The sequence below is a fragment of the Rutilus rutilus genome (assembly GCF_951802725.1).
Source record: "Rutilus rutilus genome assembly, chromosome: 14".
Classification (NCBI taxonomy): Eukaryota; Metazoa; Chordata; class Actinopteri; order Cypriniformes; family Leuciscidae; genus Rutilus; species Rutilus rutilus.
The window spans coordinates 40,974-62,500 of NC_140219.1; the positions used below are offsets into that span (position 1 = coordinate 40,974).

The following is a 21,527-nucleotide window of genomic DNA, read 5'->3' on the forward strand; positions in this document are numbered from 1 at the left end:
AACATATTTATTCCGGTCCGGTTTATATAAGGCTATTTATTAATTGATTTTTCTTCCTTTAACGTTACTCTGGTATAACATTAGCGCTGAATATTATGACCGTTCTAAAAGCTTGGCTTTTATTTTGATAGGCCATATTTACTATTACTTCCGGGTCACGTGGCCAACCTGTCTATATTTCAATGTAGATCTTCAAACGGAAAAATGGAAAAAGGAATTTCAAAAAACCAAAATCGGACCGTTATTTGATTTTGGTTTTGTAATTTTTCGTTTTTGGATTCAGAACCAAAAACGGGAGAAGGGCTCTTTTTTTACCGTTTCTATGTTTTTGGTTTGAAACGACAAACGAAAAACAGGTGGTTTCTCGTTATTTTGTTTTGTGTTTCAAACGAAAAAACAAACTATCAAAACGTACACGGACCAAGCAATCAGGGTATCTTCCGTCCATTTAATTTCCTATTTGAAATGAAATAAACAGAAACGAGAAACGGCGCCTTTATTCGTTTTTTCGTTTTTTCCAAAAAACGAAAAAGCGAGATTTCGGCTTGATTTTTCGTTTTTTAGTTCACAGGCAAAAAACGAATGAATGACTTCAAAATTCGTTTTGCACATGTGGACGGTCATGAGGCGCCCCTGTCAGCCGATTGGTCAAGAAAATCTGACCATGTGACATCATCGGTAGTTCCCCAGGTTTATTCAACAAAATAATAGTCCTATGGCTCTGCGTACCGCATATTAAACTGTTCAGGGCAGGTCCTGGGCTTACTTATGTGCAACTTAACGCGTTTCAGAGAAATATTTATATATCAGAAATATTAATTAATCTGCACCCAGACGGTTTTATTAGCTGTGCGGAGTTAATCTGTGTGTTGCTGCGCTAGACAGCGCAGCGGGTGAAGCACAATGTTCAGTGAAGTGTAGCATAATATGCAGCAGTCATAACTCTTCTTTTAGACAATACGCTCAGTTTTGGATGGTTAGGGTTAGGGTTAGGGTTGGATGGGGTGGTTATTGCAAATACTGTAATGCAAAACTGCTGATGGTGGTGGGTACCGCGATGATGGTAAATACAATTGTACTGTAACTGTAGCCGCGAGAGTGAGACAGGGAGATGATTGACAGGACGATAGCGGAGGAAAAAGCACAAGATTTTGTTAGTAAAGAAATATTTATTTGTTTAATATAAAAGTGAGTTTGTCTTTGAAAACAACAACAAAACGGTGAAATAACAGTGTGGTCACAAAACTGAGCGTTCGTTTTAAAGGGAAATTTCCAAATATATTTTATTTATTTGTTAGCCTATATTGCTGTTGTTTTATGCTACAAGTTTAATACTATGCGGATGCGGGAGTTAAAACTGTGCTGGGCTATGTTGGTGACCCAGTGTAATTGTCTACGCCTACAGCGTAAAATACAACCACAAACACACGTAATATGTATGCATATCAAAACACAACACGAGTTTGTTTAAACTTGATTTTTATTACCACCCATATTTTTTTTTCTTCCGGACTCCACGCCAGAGGTCCCCCCTCAGCACCCCTAACCCTTATGTTGCGGGTCAATTTGAACCGTTTAGGGTGCTTTCACATCTGTAGTTCCGTTCATTCCGGACCAAGGGAGAAAATTATACTTTGTAGCATTTTTCAGGCGTTTTGGTTCCTTTTCACACCACACTGATTGCTCTGGTCCGAATCAGTTGATGAAACGAACCAAAATGTAGTCACGTGACAACATCCACATCACTCGTTGGCCTTGAACATATTTCTGCAATTCGATTGTCAGAATTAACGTGCGGGCAGCTGGTTTAGTCCAAAAATGCGCGGTTCTTTGGCAGTTGGGTCTGTTCGAGGTCGGATCACTTTCTCACCACAAACGAACCGCTCCTGAGTTCGTTTGAAAGCGTATTGTTTGGTCCGCTTTTGGTGCGCGCACCCGAGTGCGATTGCTGCATTCACACCTGCCCAAACGAACCGCACCAAGGGGGAAAACGAACTCTAGTGCGATTCAGAAGCAGGTGTGAAAGAACCCTTTCTAGTTGGTGGAAATACTGGTTAACCTATGGTTTTTTCTTGATATTTTGTGACTTTTTCTCATTTATCATGACGAACATGCAAAGTTTCAACATGCTGATGTGTTTTGACATAGCCTATACAAACAAAATTACTAGGCTATAGTAGGTTACGTTCCTGATGTTCACGGGTCAATTTGACCCAAACATTTTAACGCTCTAATGCAACTGTAGGCTACTGACCCAAAATAATAAAATTGCTTGGTTATATATATATATATATTTTTTTTTTTACAACCTTATGAAGCTAAAATTAGCCTTATTCCACTTATTGACAAAATATTTTGTCAGCCACAGATGGTAAAAATGAGCCATCATTTATTGTTTCAATAATATTAAACCTTTGTTTGTTGGTATTTTGTGACTTTTTTTCATTTATCATCATGATCATGCATGCAAAGTTGCTGATGATAACATGCTTGATAACAAATAAGCTCTCATTTCTATATTCAAGATATCTGAAATACCTAGCTTTTAACCTTTTATGATTTTCAAAGGCAGCTTTACAGAGCCAATAAATAAATAAAAAAACATTTATTTGATGTATGTTTTTGTTATGTTTTGTTTCTCACTCCCATATGAGTGAATAATGAGCTTTCCCACAATTTTGCTTAGTGTGGCACAAGACTTTGGCATAGACAGCAGGAAAAATGAGCTCCCAAAGATTGACATTTAAATAAGTAATTTCACAGGTTTTGATGATACTGATAAGAAGATGTTTCTGAGTTAGAGGATGCTTCAGAGATTGAGGAAAATGTTGTTGAAGATACAGAAAATGAATGAAACTAGGGAAACTAGGGAACTATGTCTATAGGAAACTAAAGGGAAAGTTAACTTAGGAAAAGTAAACATTATTTTCATTATACAGCTACATTTAATTGTTCAGTTATGATGTTATAGGCATAAAATGTATAAGAAAAAATTAAAACGTAAAAAAAAATATGCAAAAAAAGTCAGTAGGCCTATAGCCTACTGTTTATAAAAAGAAAACGGTTTTAAAAATGGTTAAAAAACAATTTGACCAATTTGTCAATTTGACCCGCTCCGTAAGTAGCCTAATCGAACAGTGCACAAGGGTACGTTCAGCATATAGCGCTTATTTTAGATTTTTCTAATGTTTGACAACATCTTCCTCCACTCTTTGAACAATTTTAATTAACATTAGCCTATTCGTTATTAACAAAGCGAATAAGACGGATGAGATAACACAAGTAAATGAAAGACCTATGGATTAACCTTTCAAACGAATGCGGTTCATTGTTATTTTTTAATGAAAACACAACAACAATAAAATAGTAGGCTACAATAAAAAAAAAAACTCCTGCATAGTATTAAACTTGAATTAACAAAACGATTAAGACGGAATAACAACAGCATAGGCTAACAAATAAATAAAATATATTTGGAAATTTTCCCTTTAAAACGAACGCTCAGTTTTGTGATCACACTGTTATTTCACCGTTTTGTTGTTGTTTTCAAAGACAAACTCACTTATATTAAACAAATAATCGTTACGCTATCGTCCTGTCAATCATCTCCCTGTCTCACTCTCGCGGCTACAGTTACAGTACAATTTTATTTACCATCATCGCGGTACCCACCACCATCAGCAGTTTTGCATTACAGTATTTGCAATAACCACCCCTTGTCCAAAACTGAGCGTATTGTCTAAAAGAAGAGTTATGACTGCTGCGTATATGCTTGACTGAACATTGCTTCACCCGCTGCGCTGTCTAACGCAGCACCAGATTTAGGCTAATAAAACCGTCTGGGTGCAGATTAATATTTAATATTTCTGATATATAAATATTTCTCTGAAACGCGTTAAGTTGCACATAAGTAAGCCCAGAACCTGCCCTGAACAGTTTAATATGCGGTACGCAGAGCCATAGGACTATTATTTTGTTGAATAAACGTGGGGAACTACCGATGATGTCACATGCTCAGATTTTCTTGACCAATCGGCTGACAGGGGCGCCTCATGACCGTCCACATGTGCAAAACGAACTTTGAAGTCATTTATTCGTTTTTTGCCTGTGAACTAAAAAACGAAAAATCAAGCCGAAATCTCGTTTTTTCGTTTTTTGGAAAAAACGAAAAAACGAATAAAGGCGCCGTTTCTCGTTTCTGCTTATTTCATTTCAAATAGGAAATTAAATGGACGGAAGATACCCTGATTGTAAGCTGAGTTGACAAAGACAAAAGTTGAGTCATGTGGGCAATCAATCACGGTCGGTCCGTGTACGTTTTGATAGTTTGTTTTTTCGTTTGAAACACAAAACAAAATAACGAGAAACCACCTGTTTTTCGTTTGTCGTTTCAAACCAAAAACAAAGAAACGGTAAAAAAAGAGCCGTTCTCCCGTTTTTGGTTCTGAATCCAAAAACGAAAAATGACAAAACCAAAATCAAATAACGGTCCGATTTTGTTTTTTTTTAAATTCCTTTTTCCATTTTTCCGTTTGAAGATCTATTGAAATATAGACAGGTTGGCCACGTGACCCGGAAGTAATAGTAAATATGGCCTATCAAAATAAAAGCCAAGCTTTTAGAACGGTCATAATATTCAGCGCTAACGTTATACCAGAGTAACGTTAGAAGAAGAAAAATCAATTAATAAATAGCCTTATATAAACCTGGACCGGAATAAATATGTTAGCAACAGTAGTTTTTTTTATTTTTATTTTTTACAAATTTTATTAACATTTTGTCAAATTACAATTTTAACACGTATACGAAATTGAATCAATATACAGCTTCATATATCTGATCTTAACAAGGTGAAAAAATAAAAAATAAAGAAATAAAGAAATAAAATAGAAATAAAATAACAAAACACATAGAAACATAAATGAAAAACACTTAGGGGTCTGCTTATGCATTAAAGTTAAAATAATGAAATAATTTGATTGTTTTGTTTAATTTGTTGTTCTTTTTTTTTTAATTTTCAATGCTGTCCCAATATTTTTTAAGGTCTGTAATTTTGAAATTGTAAAAGGAGGGTTTGCTTCTTTGCCAAATCATTTTGTGCAGATAATATTTAGCTAAAATAATTAAGTTAATTACATATTTTTCATTGGCTGATAAATATGGCTCAGTGACTATAAGAAGTATTTCAAATTTGCTTAGAGAAATATTCTTTTTTATCTTTTGGGAAATAAATCTTTGTAAATGGGACCAAAAGGAAGCTACAAGGGGACAATCAACAAAAACATGCTCAATGGTTTCTCCTTCACAGCCACAGAAAGTACAAATGTTACACACAGTTGGAAAAAAAGTACAGATGTTTGCTTTTGAAGGGTAATACCTGTGAACAATTTTGAATAAAACTTCTTTGATTTTATTTACAATAATATACTGATGAGGTAGCAGGAAGATCATGTTCCATAGTTTCTTGACCAGTAAAGTCCATCGGTGTTTACAGGAGTACTGGTAGGATCAAGTATGTTTCTAATAAAAGTATTGTTACATCTCTTATCTGTAAGTGGTATGCCAGAAATAGCAGGAGAACGACTGTTACAGATAGAGAAGTATCTGTCTGTATGCTCTGTGCTAAAGAAACAAGACTAACAGGAATAGACTCAATCACCATTTCGAATTCTTCTTGAGATGTATCAATACCATATTTTTCCATGAAGTGCTCATAAGAATAAAATTCATTTTTTTTGTATTTAGCAGATTGTTTACTGTATTCAGATTACTCATAAACCAATTATTCAGAAAGAGTGTTTTGTTTTTGTGTAGTATGCATTGTTCCAAAGAATACAGTTGTGAGGGGAGAAATTGTGTTTAAAGATAAGATTCCAACATAACAAGGTTTGTTTATGAAAATTGCTTAATTTCACGGGGAGTTTTCCTACCGAAAAAGGACATATCAATAGAAAGTTAAGACCACCAATAGTTTCAAATAAGCTGTTTGGAATAATACTATTTGGACACTTGAGGAATCTTTTAATCCAGTTGATTTTTATAATTTGGTTAAATGAAGTAAATGTCAGTACATTCAGACCACCTTCAGCCAGAGGGTTTGAGAGAACAGACCTTTTAACCTTGTCAGGCTTATTCTTCCATATAAATTTGAAGAGAATTTTATCAAATTGGGAACAAGTGGATTTTGGAACATCTAGAGATGAGAAAACATAAGCTGCTCTTGACATCCCTTCTGCCTTACTTAACAGAACTCTGCCATATATGGATAGATCTCTGGCAGACCAACAATTAAATTTGGTTTTGATGGTCTGAGTCACCGGGAGCATATAGGTCCAGAGTTTCTCTAGGATTTCTCGATATTTTAATACCAAGATAAGTTATAGTGTTTTTGAGCGAGATATTACATATTTCAGATTGGCTGCTGTCTTTTAGGGGCAGAATTTCACATTTTTTAACGTTTAGTTTTAATCCTGATACTTTTGAGAATTTAGATATTGTAGATAAAGCTAGGGGTACTTGTTCGATATTTTGCAAACATAAAGTAGTTAGCAACAGTAGTTTATTACAGCTATTTATTTTCGTGCCTATCCAGACATCACCAGTCGCGTTTAATGAGCGCATTGTTTGACTCAATACAGTTGGTAATATAGGTTAACCTAAGAACTTATTGTGTGTGCAGAGTTGTTACTATTAGCGCTATATTATATAATTAAATTTATATTTAATGTGGTTTCCACCGTAATGGACAGCGAACTGACAGCGATTGAATGAATACTTGTCAACGTGAATTCCCACGTGACGTCATGCGTAGGCCTAATAATATCCGTCCCTATCTCGTCTTTGCCATTCGATTGACACCCTCGTAAAACTTGTGTTGGTCCTCAAATATAATTTTATCCTAACGCATCATATCTATTTTCAAAAAGCCCAAGGACACGCTGTTACCTCGCTCACGTTATACAGTGTTAATCAGTCATTTAAATACTGCCACCTGCTGGTAGAAAGGGGGAACAGTTATCCATTACGGTGGAAACCACATTAAATATACATTTAACTATATAATATAGCGCTAACAGTAACAACTCTGCACACACAAATTGAGCCAAACAATGCGCTCATTAAACGTGACTGGTGATGTCTGGATATTAAATAGCTGTAATAAACTACTGTTGCTAACATATTTATTCCGGTCCGGTTTATGTAAGGCTATTTATTAATTGATTTTTCTTCCTTTAACGTTACTCTGGTATAACATTAGCGCTGAATATTATGACCGTTCTAAAAGCTTGGCTTTTATTTTGATAGGCCATATTTACTATTACTTCCGGGTCACGTGGCCAACCTGTCTATATTTCAATGTAGATCTTCAAACGGAAAAATGGAAAAAGGAATTTCAAAAAACCAAAATCGGACCGTTATTTGATTTTGGTTATGTCATTTTTCGTTTTTGGATTCAGAACCAAAAACGGGAGAACGGCTCTTTTTTTACCGTTTCTTTGTTTTTGGTTTGAAACGACAAACGAAAAACAGGTGGTTTCTCGTTATTTTGTTTTGTGTTTCAAACGAAAAAACAAACTATCAAACCGTACACGGACCACGGTCCATGTACTTTTTGGTCATTTCATTTCCTGTTTGGAATGGAATAACGAGAAATGAAAACCAGCTCGTTTATTCGTTTTTTAGTGTAGTTTAAAAAACGAAAAATTAGATTTTGGCTCGATTTTTCATTGTTCGTTTGTGGTTTACAAATCGGTTTATGGGTTCAATATTTCATTTGCACACGTGGGCGGTGCTGAAACGCCCCTTTCATCTGATTGGTCATACTATATCAAACCGCTCCGCCTTCAGTAAGCTACAAGCTTTTCTTTCTGTCAGGCAGAATAAGAGTCAGTACAAACGCACTTTAATAAAATAATGTCTGAAACCACCACTCACTGTTAACTACGCACAATATTTGAAGCAGACTATGTTGCTGGTCACGTAATTCGTGCTGCTGCGACTTGCAAGTGTGACTCCATTAATGTGAGCCACAGTAAATGACAGATTATTTTAGCATGATGTATTTCCCATTGATAATTACAGTGCAAATAGTTCAAATATCTCTTTGGATAAAAGGGAAGTGGAAATAAAAATCAATAATAGGCTAAACTGTACCATGATATGTCCGTAACATGTGCGTAGATGACCTACCCATAACTGTTACATTAGAGTTAGCTAAGTTTAACACAGTTTGTACAGCTCTATAAAAGTTAAAAAATTATGTCTAAAGTTGAAAACCCAACAACCCAATGGGAATATATCCTTGTTGTGTAAAACATCTGTTCATAATCTGTGATTACACAATTCCAATGCGAATAGCACCGGGAGGCGTCTGGAATAACTCTGCAATGATCAATCCGCATTTTTAAGACAGCTAATTTTACAGTAGGCTCATATTCAGAATGTCGATCTTCTCGTATAACGCCAACGACCGCACAAATGGGCTTCCTTTGTGAAATATAGCAGACCACCGTTTTAAATAACAGTTTAAAAAAGATGGTTTGTTATAGTCCGACAGACAGATAGATAGATAGATAGATAGATAGATAGATAGATAGATAGATAGATAGATAGATAGATAGATAGATAGATAGATAGATAGATAGATAGATAGATAGATAGATAGATAGATAGATAGATCTTGAAGTGCAAACCTGGTTCTCATACACAGATAATGCCTATTTATGAATGAAATTCATGCATTTATTTGTCATTTAAACTGATGCAAACAGGGAAAGAGTAGAAAAGACGTATTATCCTGTCGCCCCCTCTAGTGGACAGCATTAAGTATTACTGCCTTCATTGCTCAGATAACGCAGGCAAGTCAATGGATTTTTTGGGGAAGTCAGTCTGACCAGACCACTAGTTAGAAAAGATATTAGCGAGTCAGACCAGTGTGAAGGTCTGAGCTGAGTTTGGTGATGCATTTAAGTTCTAGGCGGAGTCAATTTCTCATAATAATAATACATAATATAATGTTTAAACATACACTCTCAGAAAAAAAGGTACAAAAGCTGTCACTGGGACAGTACCCTTCAAAAGGGTTCTAATATGTACCATTTAGGTACTAATATGTACACGTTTGGTACCAATATATAACTTTGAGGGACTTATATGCACTCTTTAGGTACAAAGGTGTACCTTTTGAAAAGGTACCGCCACAGTGACAGCTTTTGTACCTTTTTTTCTGATATGCTAGCTTTTTCAAGCCAACATAATAAACAAAACTCAGAGAAACATCGACCAATTCAGTATGTAATAAAATTGTATTAGTTTTATAATAAAACTAATAACATTTTAAAGGTATGCCGTGCTCTTCAACCGACATGATTTAATTAATCCCAAACCTGGTAATTTTGTCAGTACTAATATACGTTCACTTACAGTTTCTCTCTTTTCTGTCTCTTTCTTTTCATGTGAACTGAGGCTACACATGCATACATTCATAAATATAATCTTTATTTCTATTCAATTTTCAAAATGATGTATACGTCACACACGCCTACTGGCCTTCTGATGTAAATAAAAGACGAGAGTGGTAAATGTTACGGACATATTATCAAGGTACAGTTCAGCCTATTATTGATTTTTATTTCCACTTCCCTTTTATCCAAAGAGACGGAACTATTTGCACTGTATTTATCAATGGGAAATGTATCATGCTAAAATAATCTGTCATATACTGTGGCTCACATTAATGGGGTCGCTTGCAGCACGAATTACGTGAGCAGCAACATAGTCTGCTTCAAATATTGTGCATAGTTAACAGTGAGTGGTGGTTTCAGACATCATTTTATTATAGTGTAGCCTATGATTTGTCAGTGCCGCACTCGTACTGACTCTTATTCTGCCTGACAGAAAGAAAAGCTCGTAGCTTACTGAAGGCGGAGCGGTTTGACCAATCAGATGAAAGGGCCGTTTCAGCGCCGCCCACGTGTGCAAATGAAATATCGAACCCATAAACCGATTTGTAAACCACAAACAAAAAATGAAAAATCGAGCCAAAATCTCATTTTTCGTTTTTTAAACTAAACTAAAAAACGAATAAACGAGCTGGTTTTCATTTCTCATTATTCCATTCCAAACAGGAAATGAAATGACCAAAAAGTACACGGACCAATCACATAGACATAGACAGTTAATAGACACATAGACATGGAAGAAGACAGAGGGAAACGACGCATAGCATAGACATGGAAGACGACACATAGTAACGACAGAGGGAAACGACGCATAGCAACGACACATAGCAACGGCAGAATGAAAAAACACATGACACATGCAGCACTGACACGCAAGACGACACAGTCAAACGACAAGGACAGATGACAGGAGTAAGTTGAGTGGACAAAGACAAAAGTTGAGTCATGCGGGCAATCACGAAAGTGAACAGACACATAGACATGGAAGACGACACACAGCATAGACAGACAGACATAGACATAGACAGTGAACAGACACATAGACATGGAAGACGACACACAGCATAGACAGACAGCATGTCGACATAATTTCGGCACAAATGGAACCCCATTTTTTCCTGTTATCTCTGTAAAGCTGCCTTGAAACACTCTGTATTGTAAAAAGTGCTATATAAAAAAAGGTGACTTGACAAAAAAGATGATAGATAGTACAAATATCTTCATTGGTGTTCTGGAGATGAAAGAAAGTTTGGAACGAGACGAAAGTAAATGATGACAGAATGACAAACGAGATGGTTTTCTTTCTCACCAATGAAATTGTTCCATTCCGAGTCTAAGTCGGCCTGATTGGCCAGGCAGCCCTTCATGACGTTCAGGCACAGCGAATGACAGGGCTTGAGTGACGGAGATCCACGACACAGCGGACAAAACCACTGCCGCATCAGTGCCCGAACACACTCCGATCCGACAGTCAACTACACACACACAGGATCAAGAACATGATGATCTATTAGGTTTCATGGGATAACCCTGTTTATTTACAGAATAGAACTGTCAGTTTCAGATTGTTAGAAGGTTTTTCATGTCATTTCTCATGAGATTATTACAATATTAGCAAAAGGAATGTTTGGAAATCTAAAACTGATGTTTGCTCCTGACACCGCTTCTGATCATATGCACATGTTCCACACAATGTCACGCCACACACCCAGTTTTCTGATCATGTTGTGTTGTTTTGGCATAGTTATTGCGGTTGTGAGATCAGTTATGTTCATTATTAATGCCCAGCACTGAGAAACCTTCTCTCACCTCTGTCACCTTGTTCACGATGTCTCTGCCGGCAGCTAAACCCTGAACTAGCGCCCGCGCCGCAGTGAGCGCTCGAGACACCTGCCAATCACAACAAACTCAGGTGAGGAGGAGTATTATCATAGTAATGATGATGTGAAGTTACACTGATGTGGTCACACCAAATATAATAACTATAAACAGAGTTTCAATAATCGCTCTAACTCTAAGAGAACAGCAAGTCACACCACAACTATAACGATTACGACACAGAGGAACGATATCGCTGGAATCACTTTCAGCTGATGAACGATAAAAACATTGACAGCCAATAATAATCTATCTTGCTTTAAAGAGCTTGAGCATTTAAAGAGACAGATGACAAAACTCAGCGCACTTATAATAAACAGAGCGATATCGTTCTTGGTGAGAACGCACTTTTGATTAAATTTGAGATCAGAGAGTTCTTTTAACTTTTGTCTCTCACAGTATTGCATGTTTTGAAATTAGAAGAACAACAACATGTGATCTTGTGAAAATGTGTGTCATCATAAGCAGATCTGAGAAATCTTTATCATCTTTCTACACATTTTGTTCTCTGTCGTGATATGAAAAGCACGTGTGTGAGAGGATACCTGTGTGTGCAGTTTCTGTGGCAGATCTCCGAACGGCTGTAGTTGTTCGGCGTGTTTGCTGACACACTCCAGATACTCCTCGCTGAACTCATACTGAGGGTTAACAAGAGAAAACATGCGCTCCACTAACCCTGCCCAGAAATCAGCCAGAACCTCAGACAGACTCACGGTGCTGCCTACAGACAGACAGGTCAGAGAGACAGATCAGACAGACAGATCAGAAAGACAGACAGGTCAATCAGACAGACAGATCAGAGAGACAGGTCAATCAGACAGACAGATAAGAGAGACAGACAGGTCAATCAGACAGACAGATCAGAGAGACAGGTCAATCAGACAGACAGATAAGAGAGACAGACAGGTCAATCAGACAGATAGGTCAGTCAGACAGACAGATTAGAGAGACAGGTCAATCAGACAGACAGATAAGAGAGACAGACAGGTCAATCAGACAGACAGATCAGAAAGACAGACAGGTCAATCAGACAGACAGATCAGAGAGACAGGTCAATCAGACAGACAGATCAGAGAGACAGGTCAATCAGACAGACAGATCAGAGAGACAGACAGGTCAGTCAGACAGACAGATTAGAGAGACAGGTCAATCAGACAGACAGATAAGAGAGACAGACAGGTCAATCAGACAGACAGATAAGAGAGACAGACAGGTCAATCAGACAGACAGATAAGAGAGACAGACAGGTCAGTCAGACAGACAGATCAGACAGACAGGTCAATCAGAAAGACAGGTCAATCAGACAGGTCAATCAGACAGACAGATAAGAGAGACAGACAGGTCAATCAGACAGACAGATAAGAGAGACAGACGGATAAGAAAGACAGATCAAACAGACAGACAGGTCAATCAGACAGACAGATCAGACAGACAGGTCAATCAGACAGACAGATCAGAGAGACAGGTCAATCAGACAGACAGAGAAGAGAGACAGACAGGTCAATCAGACAGACAGAGAAGAGAGGCAGACAGGTCAATCAGACAGACAGATCAGACAGACAGGTCAGTCAGACAGACAGATCAGACAGACAGGTCAATCAGACAGACAGATCAGAGAGACAGACAGGTCAATCAGACAGACAGATCAGACAGACAGGTCAATCAGACAGACAGATAAGAGAGACAAACAGATAAGAGAGACAGACAGGTCAATCAGACAGACAGATAAGAGAGACAGACAGGTCAATCAGACAGACAGATCAGAGAGACAGGTCAATCAGACAGACAGATAAGAGAGACAGACAGGTCAATCAGACAGACAGATCAGAGAGACAGGTCAATCAGACAGACAGATAAGAGAGACAGACAGGTCAATCAGACAGACAGGTCAGTCAGACAGACAGATTAAAGAGACAGGTCAATCAGACAGACAGATAAGAGAGACAGACAGGTCAATCAGACAGACAGATAAGAGAGACAGACAGGTCAATCAGACAGACAGATCAGACAGACAGGTCAGTCAGACAGACAGATCAGACAGACAGGTCAATCAGAAAGACAGGTCAATCAGACAGACAGATCAGACAGACAGGTCAATCAGACAGACAGATAAGAGAGACAGACAGGTCAATCAGACAGACAGATAAGAGAGACAGACGGATAAGAAAGACAGATCAGACAGACAGGTCAATCAGACAGACAGATAAGAGAGACAGACAGGTCAATCAGACAGACAGATCAGACAGACAGGTCAATCAGACAGACAGAGAAGAGAGACAGACAGGTCAATCAGACAGACAGAGAAGAGAGACAGACAGGTCAATCAGACAGACAGATCAGACAGACAGGTCAGTCAGACAGACAGATCAGACAGACAGGTCAATCAGACAGACAGATCAGAGAGACAGACAGGTCAATCAGACAGACAGATCAGACAGACAGGTCAATCAGACAGACAGACAGATAAGAGAGACAGACAGATCAGAGAGACAGACAGGTCAATCAAACAGACAGGTCAATCAGACAGACAGACAGACAGACAGACAGACAGACAGACAGACAGACACACACACACACTGTTCCCCGAATTAGGAAATACAAAAAAACTTCCAAACCCATCTAAGGGTAAACATTTAATCGATGTTCAACAAATAAAAAACAGATATAATACAGATGAACAAATGCTAAAGCTTGGGTTGCTGAATATTATATCCCTTACTTCAAAAGCACTCATTGTTAATGATATGATTACAGACTATAATCTAGATGTGCTGTGTTTGACAGAAACCTGGCTAAAACCAGACGATTACATTACTTTAAATGAGTCCACCCCGCAAGATTACTGTTATAAACATGAGCCTCGTCTGAAAGGCAAAGGGGGAGGTGTTGCTGTAATTTATAGTAATATTTTAAGAATTACTAAAAAGTCTAATTTCAAATATAATTCTTTTGAAGTGTTGGTGCTTAATATAGCAATATCTAGTGTAAATGATAAATCATGTTTGAGATTTGTGCTGGCTACTGTATACAGGCCACCAGGGCACCATACAGACTTTATCAAAGAATTTGCTGACTTTCTATCAGAGTTAGTTCTGGCTGCAGATAAAGTACTAATTGTTGGTGATTTTAATATACATGTAGATAACGAAAAAGATGCATTGGGATTGGCATTTAGAGACATTCTGAACTCTATTGGAGTTAGACAACACGTGTCAGGACCTACTCATTCTCATAATCATACTCTAGATCTAATATTATCACACGGAATAGATGTTGATGCCGTTGAAATTCTGCAGCAGAGCGATGACATCTCAGATCATTATCTAGTCTCGTGTAAACTTCATTTAGCCAAAGCTGCAAAGCCGACTCCGTGTTACAAATATGTGAGACCTATCACTTCTGCTACTAAAGATTGCTTTATTAATAATCTTCCTGATCAGTTTCATCATCTCAGCATCCCGGATAGCTTAGAAGAACTCGATATTGCGACAGAAACTTTTAACTCTCTCTTTTCCAGCACTTTAGACACAGTTGCTCCGATGCGCTTAAAGAAGATTAAAGAAAATAGTCCAACGCCGTGGTACAGCAAGCACACTCGGGCCCTTAAGAGAGCAGCCAGAGAGATGGAGCGCAACTGAAAGGAAACAAAACTAGAGGTATTTCGCATTTCATGGAAAGAGAGCCTGATTGCATACAGAGAGGCTTTAAAAGCTGCTAGATCTGCTTATTATTCGAGTCTCTTAGAAGAATTAGATTGATCTAACAATCTGTATAGTAAAAAGCGCTAAATAAATAAATGTGACTTGACACACACACACACACACACAGACAGACAGACAGACACACACACACACACACACACACACATACACACACACACACACACACAGACAGACAGACACACACACACACACACAGACACACACATACACAGACACACACATACACACACACACACACACACACACACACACACACAGACACAGACAGACACACACACACACTGACCCGTGTAGAAGCGCCTCAGGTCAGTGAACAGCTGCTGGAACATGTGAGCGTTCTGTGTGTACAGGTGACCGTACGTCTGCGTGAACATCTCGTTCATCGATCTCTCCGCCACATCCAGCAGCTCACGGAAGAACTCTGACATCACAGGAGAAAAGCCTTCATCACACACAACACACACAACCTCTGTTTCTGACACCACAACACACACAACCTCTGTTCTCTGATACTAAAACACTATATCACACATTAATAAAGCAGCTGGTAATGTAGGCGTCCTCACCATCAAGCCTGCGGTGTCTCTGAGTGAAGGTGGTGAGCAGGAAGTGGCTGGTGTCTCGGACCGCGGACAGGAAGTTAGCCTGGCTCTGCCGCGCGAGCGTGTCCTCCATCTCACTGGAGCAGCAGGTGTAGTCGCGAGCACACACGCGCAGGTGTTCACCTGACAGCGAGAGCACAGCTTAAACACACACACACTTCTGGAATAAAGCAGCAACGAAATCTGGCTGCATATAATCAGACCGACAAATCAATCAAAATACAGTATGTATAATATATTAGGCACAATAGGCTATCTGCCCACATACTATCTAATATTATATATCAAAGCAGCTAAAACAAAACAAAATGTCCACTGTGCTACATGTTACACTTTTATAACATTATAAGTTAATCTGTTTAGTTCATTTCCAACATCATTTTGTTTACTTCACATTATGAATTTTTTATATGGACTATTTGTGGACTGGAAAATGAAAATGCTCGTAAATCTGCCATACAGATGACAGACAGATCAGCTCCAGCAACACATGCATTACTCTCGAGCAGCATAACCACTATGAGCAGGTGCAAGTGTTTTCTTTCTCTGTCTGTCTGTGTGTGTGTGTGTGTGTGTGTGTGTGTGTGTGTGTGTGTGTCTCACCGCTGATGCGCGCGTGCGGCGCGGTGTCCAGGCTGTGTTTCTCTCCGTAAACCCGGCGTGACTCTCCGCAGCTCCTCGCGCCGCCCGCGACGCCCCATAGCGCGATCACACACATCAGCATCATCAGCGTCATCTTTATAATCTTTACAAACACGGAGTCGGTGCTGCGAGACACTTTATCTGTGATTAAATATGAGGAAAAGTGAATCTGCAGCGTCTCAGCTGAGCGCGTCTCTCTTTGTCCCGGGATGATCTCTCTCTCTCTCTCTCTCTCTCTCTCTCTCTCTCTCTCTCTCTCTCTCTCTCTCTCTCACACACACACACCTACCTCCTCCCTAAAGAGCGTGTGTCTGAACAATAGAAACGCTCTTTGTCGGATTTTTCACAGTACGGGCCGTTTTATTCAGACGGATCAGCCGTGTAAAGGAGTTTAAAGGATAAAAAAATGATCTGCAAATAATGATTCGTATTGAAAATGAAATGATTCACGTTAATTTACGTGCGCTTTCATTTATGAACTCAATTGGACGAGTTAAATGGATGCGACATCAAACACGATTTATTGAGTAGCTGTAATTAACGTGTCGTTAATGTTTTGATATGATGATTAATGACTCTTTCACTTAATAAAATGAAAGCCTAACCCTAACCCTAACTGTACAGCGTAGAAAAGACTGAAATACACAATTCAGAACCCGATACTTTAGCTCATAGCGAGAATGCAATGCTAGTCTAAAAGTTTTATCCATTTTATTATTATTATTATTATTATTATTATTATTATTATCAACATACATAATCCATCACTAAAACAATATAGTCTCAGAACGTGTTTCCGTCCTAAACAGAGATGAGAGATCAGGATAAGTCACGTGACTCGCTGCTGCCAGTATTGATCGCTGCCAGCTGCTGTCATTATCTAGTCAATAATTCAATACGCACTAAAACCAATACAAAAAAAAGCTAATAAACATTTAGAGACTTTGCCAACGATTTAGAATTTAATACATTAATAAATTCATTAATCAAGGGGTGCACAAACAACAGTTGCTATGCCTTGTGCCAATGCAGGATTCATCCAATCAGACTTGACTCTGTTCAGACATTGGCCAATTATCGTGCAGACGGCCAGAGTTACCAGCCAATCATTTTCCAGAGATGATTCTTTGCCTTGACTGGTTAGGCTTGTGATTTGCGCGCGAACTGTCAGTCAGTCACAGACAGATCAATAACTTCACACTACAGTTTTCTTCCGATAGTGATCAATAATTGGAAATCTGCCGAAGTTGCCCATTAACTGATTCTGAGGTAAGAGACTTTCTTCGGACAGATTATCGAGTTTAAAGTAAATTTACTTCAAAGGTTACGATTTTGTGAGGTAAAACGGAACTTGTCTTTCTCATGTTGGTTTTGCATCGGTTTTAATTAACGTTAATGTTGTAAACAGATGATTTGATCATTATTTTTGAGTGTAGAGGGCTTTGTTTGCTTATGTTTGTCATGTTTTACTCATTAATTATTTTTCAATCTCTGTGTAGATTTGAATGCCTGAGAGCAGTTTTAACTGATGAAGTAACAATTAGCAAAAACGAAGTAACGTTAGTATATGAAGCTTTACGAACGCCAGTGAAGCGAACTGACACGTAGGTCACATGACAAACTGATACCATGGCTAATGTTGTATGTACGGATAACATTAATGCTATATAGAACATACTTTTTTAGCTCTCTCAAAGTAAGTACTTATTGAAGAGAGTGAGCATCATATGAAGCACACTTAAGAACCTCGCCGGAAGTAGCAGCTCATCCGGGTATTTTTTGCCGACTCGTTTGAGGCTGTGTTCCAGTCCACTGTTAGACACGCACTTGCGAACTTCCCTAAGCACTTCCCCTTGGGGGAATCCCTGCGGCCATTTTTAAGTGCGTTCCACTTTGTGAAGTGGACGAGGGAGTTTATATGGACAGACCCTCGTTCCCTCGATTTTGACCGAGGGAGCGAGTCTGCTTCAAATGTACACTTCAGGCACCTATATGTCCCACAATGCAGTACGATTGTGACGTCACTACATAGCTCGTCTAATCACCACCACACAGACAACTCTATGATATATTAATTATATTAATTTATTTTTTATTTATTTAAAACAACCCTAATACACCTATATACATTTGGATGCTGCATTAAACAAATTATTAAAGGGAAAAAAATGTAAGTAATACATCAACTCCACAGCTGATTCCAAGTGATCAAGGGCTTAGGACGTTCCAGTTCAGCCCATTGCAGTTTCCGCCAGTAGTGGGCACTTGCAATGACGTACATCCGAGTGAACGAGACGGAGGGAAGTTAGCAAGTGAAGGGCATGACAATTTTGGACTGGAACGCAGCCCCAGTCCAAAATTGTCATGCCCTTCACACGCTAACTTCCTCCGTCTCGCTCACTCGGATGTACGTCATTGCTTACGTTGCACGAGCGCCCACTACTGGCGGAAACTGCGGCGGGCTGAACTGGAACGTCCTAAGCCCTTGATCACTTGGAATCAGCTGTGGAGTTGATTTATTATTTAAATTTTTTTCCTTTTAATAATTTGTTTAATGCAGCATCCAAATGTATATAGGTGTATTAGGGTTGTTTTAAATTAAAAAAATTATAATTAATATATAATAGAGTTGTTTGTTGTGCAGGCTTGTGCACAATTCAGAATTGAATTGAGAATGACTCCTTAATTCCAATTCAATTCTTGAATTTGAATTGAATTTGAATTGATGTCAAAAACAGGATCTAGAATTACAATTCGAATTTGAATTAAAGGAAGCAGAATTGCAATTCAACAAAAATTCAAAGAAATTCATATACATATTTTAAGTGAAGTGTTTAACAATGAAGCTTTACAGTATATGTCAGATATGATTGCATTATAAATTATATTAGTTTGTACAGATTACTTTAAAAGGATATGTTTTCCCCTAGCAATGAATGTTAAAAGCACTAGTCACAGAACAAATAATTAAGTTTGATTTATTGTAATTGTAATTTTGTGGAACATGATGGAACATGACTCCATTTCCCAGAATGCTTTACTTTAACCAAATATTTTAAATGGTTGCTAAATAATTTGAGGTGGACATTTGTTTGAAAGCACAATTTGATGGGCAACACTGGACTTTTTAAGTTTCAGAAGTCCCTTACAACTTCACTCTGCACCTGTTGAGAGAATCTTTAGTGTTGCAGGAAAGATATTCAGACCAGAACGGTGCAGACTCAATGAAAAAACATTTGAGGAGCTATTGAGAATTAGATGCAACAGTGTTGCTCAGTAATTTTTTTTGCATTTGGAATAAATGATTTATTTATTTTTATTTATTTATATTTTTAAAACAGGAAAAGATTAAGGACAATCGGGCCTGGCTCAGTATAAAACTGATTTTCAGCAGGTTCCTGCTCTGCAGAACATAAAAACCACATACACAACAAAGCTCACACACTAGACAGCTAGAGACAACAACAGACACACAAACCAAGATACTAGGCAGCAGGAGGGGCTATAGAGCCCTCTCAATGGTCACAGATATACCTGTCCGTTAAATGGCGAGCAAATGTTATTTTAAATAGTCTTCTTGATGTGATAGTTCTGATGTGCTGTGGGATCTCATTCCAGGTTTTAGTGAGCACATGAAAAAAAGATCTCTGTCCATAACAGTTTCTAAAAGCCGGTAAAGGCAAAAGTCCATTTGTAAAAGATCTCGTAGTGCGCTCAGACCTTGAGCCAAGTTTCGGAACCAATTCGGTTAGAGCAGTTACAGTATGTCCATTTGAGATTTGATAAAACAGGTTTATCCCATGGCTAATTTTATAGTTCTGAAATGTCAAGGCATTACACAAAGATAGTGCAGTACAGTGGTGAGTCCAGCCTGGAAGCCTGACATGGATCTTATGAGCTCTATTATAAAGTCTTATTACTGGTTCAATAATCTCATTTGTTGTTAGTGACCAAACAGGTAAACAATACGACAAAGTGGACAGAATGATGGCATGAAGATAGGTTTTTGAAACAGAAAGCAACAAATATGGTCTAATTTTGCTATAAACATATAACTTTTGGTTTAACTTTCTGGTTAGGGTTTGAACATGTTCTTGATAAGTAAGATGTGAATCAAGATAGACTCCCAAATACTTATATGCTGATACAATTGAAAGCGTTTGATTAGAAAAAATAATAGGATTAGATATGGATAGCTGTCTCCTAGATGAGTAAAAATACATGCATTGTGTTTTCTTGACATTAAGTGTTAAATGATTATCTTGCAGCCAGTTATGTAAATGCTGCAGATCTATGTTAAGTTTGTAATTGATTGTGTCGATATTAGAACCAGAAAGAAAAATAACAGTGTCATCAGCATATAGCAAAGAACTAGAACCCTAATGATATGCATATGATAAATGATAAATGATAACTGCATTTACAACAACTTTGTGTTTGTGTGATTACTTTGAAATGAAATGAAAATTACATTGGAACAAAACTAATTAAACAACATTGAGGGGGTAATTTATTTCAAGAATTTGATCAATATCTATTTTAGAACAAAATGTATGCAGGGTTGAGGAGTAAATATTTACGTGAAATGAAATTTCTGTTATTAAATTACAAAATTAATGTAATTGTATTTAGTTGTATTACTGACGTAAAATGTTTAATTCAATTAGTTACTAATCAACTTAAAACGAAATTGCTTTGCATTGATAAAGTTGTCCAAATAAAGTAATCCAAACCACATCTATAATGGGTAACTAATAACAGTAAGCAATAACATTTCCAAAGTAACCTTCCTAACACTGAATGCATGCAAGACTCAATACATTCTTTCTCTTGTGTGACTGTGTGGAATTGCTTTGAATTGCCATGAATTTAATTCCACTTCCTGTCATTCCAATTCAAATTCAATTCAATGTCCTGTGGGGCGGAGTAAATTCAATTCAAATTCCAATTCATGAATTGAATGGAGGCCAATTCTGAAATTCTGAATTTTGCACAAGCCTGTTGTTGTGGTGGTGATTAGATGAGAATCTGTGGTGACGTCACAATCGTACTGCATTGTGGGACATATAGGTGCCTGAAGTGTACATATGAAGCAGACTCGCTCCCTCGGTCAAAATCGAGGGAACGAGGGTCTGTCCATATAAACTTCCCTCGTCCACTTCACAAAGTGGTGGCAGGGATTCCCCGAGGGGAAGTGCTTAGGGAAGTTCGCAAGTGCATGT

At 38.0% G+C, this 21,527-nt stretch overlaps 2 protein-coding genes across 3 annotated transcripts in view; one reads left to right on the top strand and one right to left on the bottom strand.

Moving 5' to 3' along the window:
* The window catches only part of gpc2 (glypican 2), a 29,909-nt gene extending 13,339 nt beyond the window's left edge, over positions 1-16,570 (bottom strand). Inside the window, exons 1-6 of the mRNA XM_084429556.1 lie at positions 16,267-16,570; positions 15,628-15,786; positions 15,348-15,482; positions 11,885-12,060; positions 11,271-11,351; positions 10,771-10,936 (exon numbers count right to left, since the gene is read on the bottom strand). Of these exons, the coding sequence (XP_084285682.1) occupies positions 10,771-10,936; positions 11,271-11,351; positions 11,885-12,060; positions 15,348-15,482; positions 15,628-15,786; positions 16,267-16,399 (850 nt within the window). The 5' untranslated portion in view covers positions 16,400-16,570. The remainder of the gene's footprint in view (positions 1-10,770; positions 10,937-11,270; positions 11,352-11,884; positions 12,061-15,347; positions 15,483-15,627; positions 15,787-16,266) is intronic.
* Positions 16,571-17,478: 908 nt separating this feature from the next.
* stag3 (STAG3 cohesin complex component) overlaps positions 17,479-21,527 on the top strand; it is a 41,475-nt gene continuing 37,426 nt past the window's right edge. The window contains exon 1 of one of the 2 annotated variants that reach the window (XM_084430467.1): positions 17,479-17,574. The gene's annotated coding sequence lies outside the window, so the exon portion shown is untranslated. The remainder of the gene's footprint in view (positions 17,575-21,527) is intronic. The other variant, XM_084430468.1, reaches the window with a different exon arrangement.